The sequence below is a fragment of the Galeopterus variegatus genome, unplaced genomic scaffold (assembly GCF_000696425.1).
Source record: "Galeopterus variegatus unplaced genomic scaffold, G_variegatus-3.0.2 Scaffold231, whole genome shotgun sequence".
Lineage (NCBI taxonomy): Eukaryota > Metazoa > Chordata > Mammalia > Dermoptera > Cynocephalidae > Galeopterus > Galeopterus variegatus.
The window spans coordinates 669,794-681,768 of NW_007726342.1; the positions used below are offsets into that span (position 1 = coordinate 669,794).

Sequence of the window (11,975 nt, forward strand, 5' to 3'; positions counted from 1 at the left end):
TTGCTCAGTCAGTCTCCTTAGGGTAGATTAAATACCCATGCACGTAGTTGTAGACCTCATCTTATTAACCTTTGTACCTCCAGTACAAATATTTTTAAGATGTGATTTTGTTTCAACTTTTGGTCTCTGCAGTGTCATTCGGTATAGAAATATAAGAGGTAGGCAAAGGACCTTCCTCTTATGCAGGAAAAAAATGAAATTATTTTCAGGTTTTTTGTTAAATAATGTTCCTCAGGTCACTTTTAATAAACACTGAGCTAGTGAATTACTCCTGCATTCCAGGTACTCCTCTGGGTGCTAGAAACTAATTAGAGAGGATTTGACATATATTAAAGCTCTTGTTTTTTCTACCATTTAATCTTTGTGGAACTGAAGTCTTTAAATTTTAAAAATATTCTGAAATACCCTCATATTTATAGTTTACCAAACAAATTTCACTTGTTAAAAGTCAGTAGTAATTTCTATGTACGTAATAGGACTAATGAACTTCGTTTCAACTCAATGTTAACAGTCAAGTTTTTTAAATCAATTGTAAAAATACAATAAGGAAACTTAGAAAAATTACTAATAATCCTACCATCTAGAGACAACCAATTTTGATGCATTTTACATATATATGATTATCCTCCATATAGGATGAGACACCAAAGTCTTGTATCTTCTTTTTTGACTTAATTATATCAAGAACGTGTTCCTGTGTCAAAAATCTTGTCAACAATTTTTATGCCTGTATAATAATTCATCATATGCATGTACTATTATGTCATTATTCTCTTATTGTTGAATATTTAAGCCATTTCCTTTTTATTGTTGTTAACATAATACTGCCTACATTTTCCATTACTGTATTTCCTTTTGATAAATCCCACAAAGAGTAATACTAAATGAAAGATATGATCATATTCGAGGTAAAGAAAAAATATTGTCACACTGCCCTCCAGAAAGATTGTATTACTTTATGTTCCCACTGATAGTGTTTACTTGTTTTGCCACACCATTGATGGCAATGATGGATATTATTTGATCATAAGTTTGCTAATTTGGTCACTTTTAATAGACTATGCTTTTAAATGAATTCTGAGCCACCATCATTAAAGAGAAAACAAAATTTTTAAAAAATCAATACAAATAAGGAAAATGTAAAAATCCCAAGAACAGTCAGTATGTGATAAAGCTCTATGACTGCAAAATTTTCTTTCATGTAAAATCAAAATGCAAATACTGTGTCTTTTTGGGTAAAGCTCAGGATGCCATTTAAAGTATGAAACCTGAAACATCAATTTACTAGGTGAAAAGTTAGAGCAGAAAAATATATAAATAATTAATGAAAATACAACTCTAATTGCTACTGCGATTTCAGAAGGCTGTGTTAAAAGATGAATGTGGTGAACAGATTGCAAGATTTGTTTGTAAGAACTGTACACAGAGACAGGACATAGTTACTATGCAAAAGAGCCTCTCCCCTCTGAAGCTCTAATTTTAGTGTTTGTGTGAGAGAACCCTGGCCTGCTTGCTTTTTTGCAATCTTACTTTGCTTGAGGTACTTACTGAATACAAGAGATCTGAAGAGTTTGTGTTTCTCACAGTTCTTTTAGTTGAGCTGGGAACCTATCTCTAAATCACATATCATCAGTTCTACAAAGAATTTATATTGCTATCCAGCCCACTAACTCCCTTTTCACTAAATAACAAAACGAAACAAAACAAGTACATAAAAGACAAGAATTTCCAAGGATAAAATCAGGAGATCTGTACACACAATTTATGACAGCGTCACTTAGAAACGTTTTGGTTTTATCCTTGTTTTCCTTATATTTTCTTTCAAAAGGTTTCCTCTTTCAAAATGTTTTCTTCAACTTCATGGAAAAGAGAATGGGAATTGTGGTTAAAACCAGGACTATTTAACCGATGACATTAACGAATTATTAGCAAATGTGTTTTTAAAAACTGGAAATTCCAGGGGCTGGCCCGTGGTTCACAGGGGAGAGTGTGGTGCGGATAACACCAAGGCCACGGGTTCGGATCCCTATATAGGGATAGCTGGTTAGCTCAATCAGGAGAGCGTGGTGCTGACAACACCAAGTCAAGGATTAAGATCCCCTTACCGGTCATTTAAAAAAAAAAAAAAAAAAAGGAAATTCCATACACAACTAGGTGAGATCCTTAAATGTTCATTGATTGACTTTATATAATTCTGTAAGCATCACTTTCTGGTCACAGATAACTTTCGTGTTTCTCAGACAAAAACTTTTCTCCAGCACTGTCTCACACAACTTTTATAAGGGCTACATACTACTAGCTACTTCACAGGATGGTTCTCCCCTCCCGTAGTCTCCGAAAAAGACCATGGCACAGAAATGTATCCTGTCCACCTGAAGAGACTATTTCTTGCCTGTACCCTTCCCCTTCGGTGACACAGCCCATACTACAACCTATGTAAACAATGGCTTTCTTACCCTGTTTGCCGGCAAACTTCAGCACCTGGCTCGAGCATGTCATCTCTTCCAGGAAGTCCTCACCAACACACTTTTCCCTCAACCTGGGAGTGCCCCTCCCCTGCGTTCCCATAGCACCTGCCTTCCCCCATTATGTTCACTTCTTTATTAGACTCTACTTCTTAAGGACAGACCATTTCTTTCTTCTTTTTCTTCTTCTTCTTCTTCTTTTTTTTTTTGAAAGATGACTGGTAAGGGGATCTTAACCCTTGACTTGGTGTTGTCAGCACCACGCTCAGCCAGTGAGCTAACCGGCCATCCCTATATGGGATCCGAACCCGTGGCCTTGGTGTTATCCGCACCACACTCTCCCAAGTGAACAACGGGCCGGCCCTTAAGGACAGACCATTTCACCTGTCTTTCTACTCTCACAGTTGGTACCTGTTGAAGCTTGTTGGCTGAACGACTGTCCCCAGCTTCCCCCATGATGTGACGTTATCGCTGCCTTTGTTACAGGTTCTTGTCTTCCTCCAGGAGCCCATTAATAAGAGCCTGCTTCTTCTACCTCCTATTCCCTGGTGTCACATAGTACTTTCCAGACCTCTTCTCTTATTCCCGTTAAACATGGGAGAACGGCTTGCGCTCCTTTTCATCTACCTTCTCTCACTGAAGTTGGATGCCTCCCGCCTAACTTCAGCACAGCTACAGATAATGATCTCGTTCTGTCGAGCTCGGTCACAAACAGGACTAGGTCACAAACACGATCGCGTGTGGCACGCCGGGGGCCAGGGGATCGTGCGGGGAGCGAGCCTGGGTTATTACGGTGCTTCAACACGCGGGTGTTCATTATCTACAGATTTTCTCGTCAACAGCTGAAAGCGGCGATTAAAGCACTTGAAACTGAAAATAAGGAAAGCAGCGTCGAGAACTGAGAGACGAAACCAGTAAGTTTAAAGCAGCAGAGGGCTGGTTCGAACCCTGTACCCGCCACCAAACAACAAGCAGCAGCAAGACAAGCAGGAAAAAGGAGAAGTGAGGTAGACAGAGCTTAAATGTAGGCTCCTGGGAGGACAAGCTGCGGCCACTCCCGGATCCCCATCCCGGGAGCCGCCCCGCGCGCGGCGCGGGAAAACGCTCGGCCTCTCCCGGGGCTCAGGTGTTCCCCGCCCGCCATGCGGTTTTTCTGTAGCGCTCACACCCACTGAGACGCTGCAAAGCACGCGGTGTAAAATTACAGAAGGCAGTCAGCCAAAGGCAAGTCATTTTATTTCTTTTTGTCCCCGCCCAAAGCAGCAGCTCTCATGCCCCAGCCATGCCAACGCCGGGTCCCCTCAGCGCGGACGGAAGAAAAAAATCCATTTCCCGCCGTCTGTTCTCGGGGCAACCAACTCACAAGGAATTCCCCCGCCCCCGCGTGCTGAGTTAGTGGAGACAGCAGGCGCTGAACCGCATTGAAAGTCTTAAGAACTGAGCCAGTAATTTAGGAGGGTCCCCTTGCCCTCCTCCTCTCTGCGCCACGCCTCATCTTTTCCTTCCCCACCCCCACTTGGGAGTCCGCGCTGTTCATTGGTCGCGTGCCCTGCCAATCCGATAGACGTTGACGAATCACGCCTTAAGAAAGGCAAAGGTCTCGAAAAAGCGTACACCTGGCCGGGAGGCGCGAGCCTAACGTCCCGGACCAGCAGGCGGCGCGCGAGGCACAGCGGCCCGACTGCGGGGAATCTAGGAGGAGCCTCGTTTGCATAACGGCCGCCCCTCGGTCTCCTAGCGCCGACCCGGGACCCGCCTCTCGCCCAACTTGAAATCTGTTGGGCCACGGACCGGTCACTCCGACCCAGGCAAGCCTGTGGCGGGGCCAGAAGAGTTTGTGTGGGTCGTATAACTTCGTATAATGTATGCTATACGAAGTTATTACGCAGAATTATAGCTTACAGATTATGAAATGTAGTTAGGCAGTTTACAAAGTTACAACCAAAAATCTGTAGAGTAGAAGTAAAAAGAAGTGGGTACACAGAAAAAAATCTTCAAGATCAACATTTTAACAAAATAGTCTAGTTATTACTCACTGTAAAATAACACTTGCTTCCGGGAGTTTCCAAAAGGCGGCAGGAGGCGGTTATAAGAGCCGGGAACCGGTTGGAGGAAGTGAGCAGACGGTGGTCGAACTCGCTGTGTTAGGTGCGAGGCGACCGTTAGTTGACGCCGCGGATTTTCTTTTTCTGCTTTTCTCGTCTTAGTGTCGCTTGCCTGTCTTTCAGTCAGTATGTCTGCCCGCGGCCCAGCTATTGGCATCGACCTGGGCACGACCTACTCGTGCGTGGGGGTCTTCCAACACGGCAAGGTGGAGATCATCGCCAACGACCAGGGCAACCGCACCACCCCCAGTTACGTGGCCTTCACCGACACCGAGCGCCTCATCGGCGACGCCGCCAAGAACCAGGTGGCCATGAATCCCACCAACACCATCTTCGACGCCAAGAGGCTGATTGGACGGAAGTTCGAGGATGCCACGGTGCAGTCAGACATGAAACACTGGCCGTTCCGAGTGGTGAGCGAGGGAGGCAAGCCCAAAGTGCAGGTGGAGTACAAGGGGGAGACCAAGACTTTCTTCCCGGAGGAGATCTCCTCCATGGTCCTCACTAAGATGAAGGAGATTGCGGAAGCCTACCTGGGGGGCAAGGTGCAGAGCGCGGTCATCACCGTACCGGCCTACTTCAACGACTCGCAGCGCCAGGCCACCAAGGACGCAGGTACTATCACCGGCCTCAACGTGCTGCGTATCATCAACGAGCCCACTGCGGCGGCCATCGCCTACGGCCTGGACAAGAAGGGCTGCGCGGGCGGCGAGAAGAACGTCCTTATCTTTGACCTGGGCGGCGGCACCTTCGACGTGTCCATCCTGACCATCGAGGACGGCATATTCGAGGTGAAGTCCACAGCCGGTGACACGCACCTGGGCGGCGAGGACTTCGACAACCGCATGGTGAGCCACCTGGCAGAGGAGTTCAAGCGCAAGCACAAGAAGGACATTGGGCCTAACAAGCGTGCAGTGCGACGGCTGCGCACGGCCTGCGAGCGCGCCAAGCGCACTTTGAGCTCGTCCACGCAGGCCAGCATCGAGATCGACTCGCTCTATGAGGGTATGGACTTCTACACGTCCATCACCCGCGCCCGCTTCGAGGAGCTCAACGCCGACCTCTTCCGCGGGACCCTGGAGCCGGTGGAGAAGGCGCTGCGCGACGCCAAGCTGGATAAGGGCCAGATCCAGGAGATCGTGCTGGTGGGTGGCTCTACCCGCATCCCCAAGATCCAGAAGCTGCTGCAGGATTTCTTCAACGGCAAGGAGCTGAACAAGAGCATCAACCCCGACGAGGCGGTGGCCTATGGCGCCGCTGTGCAGGCGGCCATCCTCATCGGGGACAAGTCAGAGAACGTGCAGGACCTGCTTCTACTCGACGTGACGCCCTTGTCGCTGGGCATCGAGACGGCTGGCGGCGTTATGACCCCACTCATCAAGAGGAACACCACGATCCCTACCAAGCAGACGCAGACCTTCACCACCTACTCAGACAACCAGAGCAGCGTGCTGGTGCAGGTGTACGAGGGCGAACGGGCCATGACCAAGGACAATAACCTGCTGGGCAAGTTTGACCTGACCGGGATTCCCCCGGCACCCCGTGGGGTCCCCCAGATCGAGGTCACCTTCGACATCGACGCCAATGGCATCCTTAACGTCACCGCCGCCGACAAGAGCACCGGTAAGGAAAACAAAATCACCATCACCAACGACAAGGGTCGTCTGAGCAAGGATGACATTGACCGGATGGTGCAGGAGGCGGAGCGGTACAAGTCTGAAGATGAGGCTAATCGCGACCGGGTCGCGGCCAAAAACGCGGTGGAGTCCTATACCTACAACATCAAGCAGACAGTGGAAGATGAGAAACTGAGGGGCAAGATTAGCGAGCAGGACAAAAACAAGGTCATCGACAAGTGTCAGGAGGTGATCAACTGGCTCGACCGAAACCAGATGGCAGAAAAAGACGAGTATGAACACAAGCAGAAAGAGCTCGAAAGAGTGTGCAACCCCATCATCAGCAAACTTTACCAAGGCAGTCCTCGCGGCGGCGGCGGCGGCGGCGGCGGCGGCGGTGGCGGTTCTGGAGCCTCCGGGGGACCGACCATCGAGGAAGTGGACTAAGGTTGCACTCGAGTCAGCGTAAACCTTTTTTCCTTTCTCTTTCTCTCCTTCCCCCCCCCCCCACTTTTGTTTTTGTTTCTTCTTTGAAATGGCCTTGTGCCAAGTAGGAGATCTGTTGTTGGAAATCTTTAGCCCGGTGTATGCATATGAAAAGAAAGGTGCAATAACTTAGTTTAATTATAAAACGTTAGTTCTAAAGTTTGATTTTTAAAAACATTCTTTGAGGTTTATCTTTAATGCATTTTGCGTGTTTGCTGAGGAGCGTTTTTGGTTAACTTAGTTTGTGCATGGAGATTTGTTTGAGATGGGAAACCTGAAGTTTGCACACCTGTCCTTGGAAGTTTGGTAACAATAAGATATATAGAAGTTTGAATTGTTTATTTTTATGTACTACTTTAAGACTATAGTGAACACTGCAGTAATGTTAAGGACAGGTATACTTTTTACAAACAAATGAATAACTGCAAATTGAAAGTAAAGCTGAAATTGATCTCAAAATTACTGTCTTAGAGTTTTCAATTTTTCCTCCTTTATGTTTTACCCATGTTGGTCTTTAAGGTAGTAGTATAACGTGAAATTTATCTAACCTAATCTTGTCTAATTCTCAGATAAGGTTCCTGCCTTGAATTACCCAACAATTTAAGGGGAGAAGAATCTGGGTAAACTCTCCCCCACTTCCCTTTAATACAGAAACCTGACTGGGGTCTTCTAATGTATCTGAACTAAGATTTGACTTAAGTGTTCAAGTGAAAATCGACTTGAGTATTCCAGGAAAGTACGAGTTATATTCTGGGGTTAAGTATAAAATGATTCTTTCTTTAAAGTAACAAAAACTGGAGTAAGAGTTGTCTTCTCATAATAGCCAGAGATAGTATAGAAACAAGTCGCTTTATGTGACATGGGTGCCTGAAACAAGAACCAGCAGGCAAGCTTTAAAGCAATTTAATATTGAGTCCAAATTTGGTCAAACTTGTTTTAACTTTAAATTTCTAGTAAAGCACCTCAACTTCTGAGCTTATGGGCAGGTTCAATGAGAACATGTTTCCAGCAGTTATAATTACTTGGTGGGGGAGTAGCAGGGGGAGTAGGGGAAGATAATGGATTTTTTTTCTGATTTTGAGGATCATAATACTTTTTCAATACCTGCCTTAAGTCATTACAATAGATTTATTTTTTAAAAGGCAAACTGTAAGATAGTCCTGTATTTTGTTAATGCACAACTTGCCCATTTTCCTGTATACCCAATTTGAGATTTTTACAGAAAGGAATATTGCAGCCCTTTGAAGATCCACTATCCTGGGCTTACACTTTAATAAAAGAGGTTCATTTATATTTTTTAGTGGAATGGCACTTCTTTGGTCTGATATAGTCTCTTTAAGGGGAACTTGGAAGAAGTTTAGTAAAAGTGATTGGAAAATGGATAGTTAACCCAATATTTTCTTTGCACACAGACATTTTGGTATCTCTTTCCAAATTATATAGATTTGCCTCATGTTCTTAAGAGAACAGTGAATTATAGAAGCTATATTTTCAATTTAGTAGTGGACTCTTCTGCATCATGAAAAGAGATTAATTTTTGAAGGAATACTATGAGTAATTATTTAAAAACTAGAGAACAAGTTAGCCTTAGAATATTGAGCTTTGGTAATAACCGTCTCACACAGGAATTGACCCTTATGTACGAATAAGATTTTTTTTTTTTTTTGCCAATTTCACTTGGGTTGGGGGAGGAAGATAAAATAGGCAATTAAGAAATTGCTTCAAAGTAAACTTAAAATGTTGGTGGAAAGTTTTCAGCAAGGAGCATATAAGGGCATTTCATTGACTACAGGTAGCATTGCATAAATGTTTGACAAGCTATCTTGGTACTGATAGAATCAGGTGAATTGTAACTTTAGAGTGATTTTTTTTTTTTTTTTTTTTTAAAGATGACTGGTAAGGGGATCTTAACCCTTGACTTGGTATTGTAAGCACCACACTCTCCCAAGTGAGCTAACCGGCCATCCCTATATAGGGATCCGATCCTGATCCCATGGCCTTGGTGTTATCAGCACCACACTCTCCTAAGTGAGCCACGGGCCAGCCCCCTCTATTACCCTTTTATTAGTCCTTTATTTGTTGCAAGTGTTTCCCTTGCTCTAACTTCAAAATATAATTGCATTTTAAGTGCAATTTGGTGTTAGTATGACTCATTTTTGGACCTCACTTGAGATTAGTTTCTAAAGTATTAGAAAATGACCTCATAACTTGCTGTAACACTGACCTCAATCTATGTAGATGCTTCATTTTCTGTTATTTTGAAAAGTAATTTGTAAAACTCTACCCTTCTTGAGTGATTTGTATTTAATTCTGTCTTCTCAAATTTATCTAGATGTGAATATTACTAAGGTAAAGCCACTAAAGTAGCCATTTGAGGGCTCAGATGAAACTCGTAACCAATAACTCCCCAGGAACTCCTTAGCAGATATTAGATCAGCCAGAGTCAAATAACAGTGGAAAAAGTACTTTGATGTTAGGACCGGGCTAAATTACAGTTTAAGGAATAATTAAGCATTACTTGAAAGTAGTGAGTTATGCTTGGAACTAGTGGTTGACTAAAAAAAGTGGGATAGAATGTTAAGGAATTGAAAAAGTACATTTCTCAGACAGGCATTTAAATTCTTATCTGAATGTCTGATTAACATAGTTGTCCCTGTTTTGGGGCAATCGAGACACCTGTCAAAATAAGGCATAACAGGTTGTTTACAGTATATAAGGTGTATGAAATTTCAACATGAGCTCACTTTAAATTTTTTATAGTATTGATGTGTTTAATGGAAATGCATTAAAACTTGTACATTAGGAAATATTAATATTTACATCTTTAAACTTAATATGCATAATAGGATATTTAATAGATCACCCATTCAGTATGTCAGAGACTTAATGAGAATTTCTTTAATTACTAATGTATAATTTGAAACAAAAAGACAACCTGGTTCTCTAGATCAAATCAAAAGATCTGTTCTTTATGAAGTTTCAATAGTGAGTACATAAGATATTTCTACTTTAAGTTCAATGTAGTTTATAAAAATTGTGTTGTGAGGCATACTACCCTTGTTTCTTTTTTTTTTTTTTTCCTTTTAGTCTTTTTTTTACTGACCGGCAATGGGATCGCAACCCTCGGTGCACCACCGGCCGGCCCTACCCTTGTTTCTGAACACTGGAATTGAAGTTTTAAAATCTCACATCCATGTGTCACAAGACAATTACCAAAGGGAATGTATTGAGGGATCTTCAAAAAGTTCATGGAAAGATTAGTATTATCTTGTAATTCCATCTTTTTCCATGAACTTTTTGAAGTACTCTCATATGTTTAAATTAAGAAACAAGAATATTCAGTTGTTTCTGTGTAATGTATAAATAGGTTTGAGTAAATGTTTTGATTGAATTGGAAACAGAATTAGAAATTAGATACAGAACTTCATTCCTTGTAGAAAAATAATTTTCAGAGAAAGAGGTAAGTATTTATTTTTGTTGTAGCTCTTGGAATGGAAATATTTTAGGGTATATGCATTTCTGAAGTTTAATAGGGTGGTACTTATTGTTGAAATGTTTTTCCCTTAGAACAAATCAAAAAGTTATAGGCCCTTTCCACCACCCTTTGAGTGTAGATTAGGTTGTTTGTGAATTGAAGGTTGAGTAAATAAGTAACCAAAAATGGAGTTGCTAATTCAAAATTTAGCATTGCCATTTTCTTTCATGGAGCGTTCATTTTATTAGGTAAAATTAGAACACTCTGAAAATCTGTCCATTATATGACTTTTTCATAGTATAAGCATGCATTATATTTAGTTAATGTCTTGGGCCTAAAATCCAAGACAAACAACTTAGTTCTATGTTATGTGCTGTTAGATAGGTATATGACCTTGAAGAATTTCTCTTAATTAGGAAAAAAACAAACAAAAAAAAAACTTTCCCTCACAGGACACTTGGACTTATTAAATATTTAGAAGATATCTTTATCCAAAGTTACTTTATGATATGAATTTTTTTTTCTTTAAAGGTAAAAATTATATTCCCGGTTTAGGTTGTGAGTTTCTAATGTCATTTAAAAGTAAACCTAATTGGTGAAAAATCTAGCCTAGGAAATGAGTGGGTTACTTTTTAGAATAAATGATTTAGAGCTATATAAACAATCTTTCCTTTCTCCTTTTGTTAGTGTAAGGTGATAGAAAAGTATAAGATGGTCCCTTCAGAGTTACTGAAAGTTTTCCTTTAAATATTATGCCCCTCTAGCACAATGTGAAATAACTTGTTCTGTAATATTTAAGTAGATATTGTTTTGGGTTTTCAATAAACAATCATTATTACCCTCTCCTCCCCACCTCAAGTTATATATACTGCTTGGTGAAAAGCTCTTGGCGTTTGGGATATTCTCACTTTTCAAGCAAGTCATCTTCTAGTAGCTTCAAACCAGTTTGCAACTTTGTGCACAGCTTCAAACCAGCACTGACAGCTTATAGGTGGGTCCCATAAATCTGAGTCCACCTGAACAGCTACCAGAACTGACTCAATTGAGTAGAACACGAACTTGAACAATTACAATTTTATACCCTTGTAACCAGTGTTTGTTACCAAGACTGGGAGGATGGGGGTAGGGGAAGCAGTGGGATGTTTATTGCCATAATTTTAACGTTTATGGGGGTATATGAGGACTTCAAAAAGTTTATGGAAAGATTCGTAGTATCTTTAAATTTCATTTTTCCACGAACTTTTTAAAGCACTCTCGTTTAATCACTATTTACTGACATTTCTTATGCTAATTAAACTGTGGAGATACAAACGCAAAATATATATTAGGCATTTCCAATCATATTGCATCATCTAGCATTGTTTATATCAGTGAATAAAAAAAAAAAAAATAAAAAATAAAGCACTCTCGTTTAATCACTATTTACTGACATTTCTTATGCTAATTAAACTGTGGAGATACAAGCGCAAAATATATATTAGGCATTTCCAATCATATTGCATCATCTAGCATTGTTTATATCAGTGTTGGAAGGAAAAAAATATCAACCAGAATCTGAATATCAACTCAGTAGCAAGAATAAGACATATGATTTGAAACATGTAAAAATATCAATTGAATACCCATTGACAAAAAGCAAGTTTCTCTGTTTTGAACAACAATAATTTTGAGTACTTAATTAAGACTGGTGTAGTTCGGTCGGTTAGCTCAGTTGATTAGAGGAGGTGTTATAACACTGAGGTCAAGGGTTCAGATCCCCACACCCGCCAGCTGCCAAAAATAAAAAATAAAATAACACTGGTGCTTTTATACACATTACTCCTTAAAA

At 41.5% G+C, this 11,975-nt stretch overlaps 1 protein-coding gene across 1 annotated transcript; it reads left to right on the forward strand.

Annotated features, from left to right (window-relative positions):
* Positions 1-4,548: 4,548 nt before the first annotated feature.
* HSPA2 (heat shock 70kDa protein 2) lies at positions 4,549-7,131 on the forward strand. Its single transcript, XM_008566254.1, has one exon. It carries the CDS (start codon positions 4,699-4,701, stop codon positions 6,631-6,633), a length of 1,935 nt encoding a protein of 644 aa, XP_008564476.1. The 5' UTR covers positions 4,549-4,698; the 3' UTR covers positions 6,634-7,131.
* Positions 7,132-11,975: the final 4,844 nt, after the last annotated feature.

Coding starts and splice junctions, on each gene's coding strand:
- HSPA2 (XM_008566254.1), top strand. CDS start 4,699: ATGTCTGCCCGCGGCCCAGCTATTGGCATCGACCTGGGCACGACCTAC.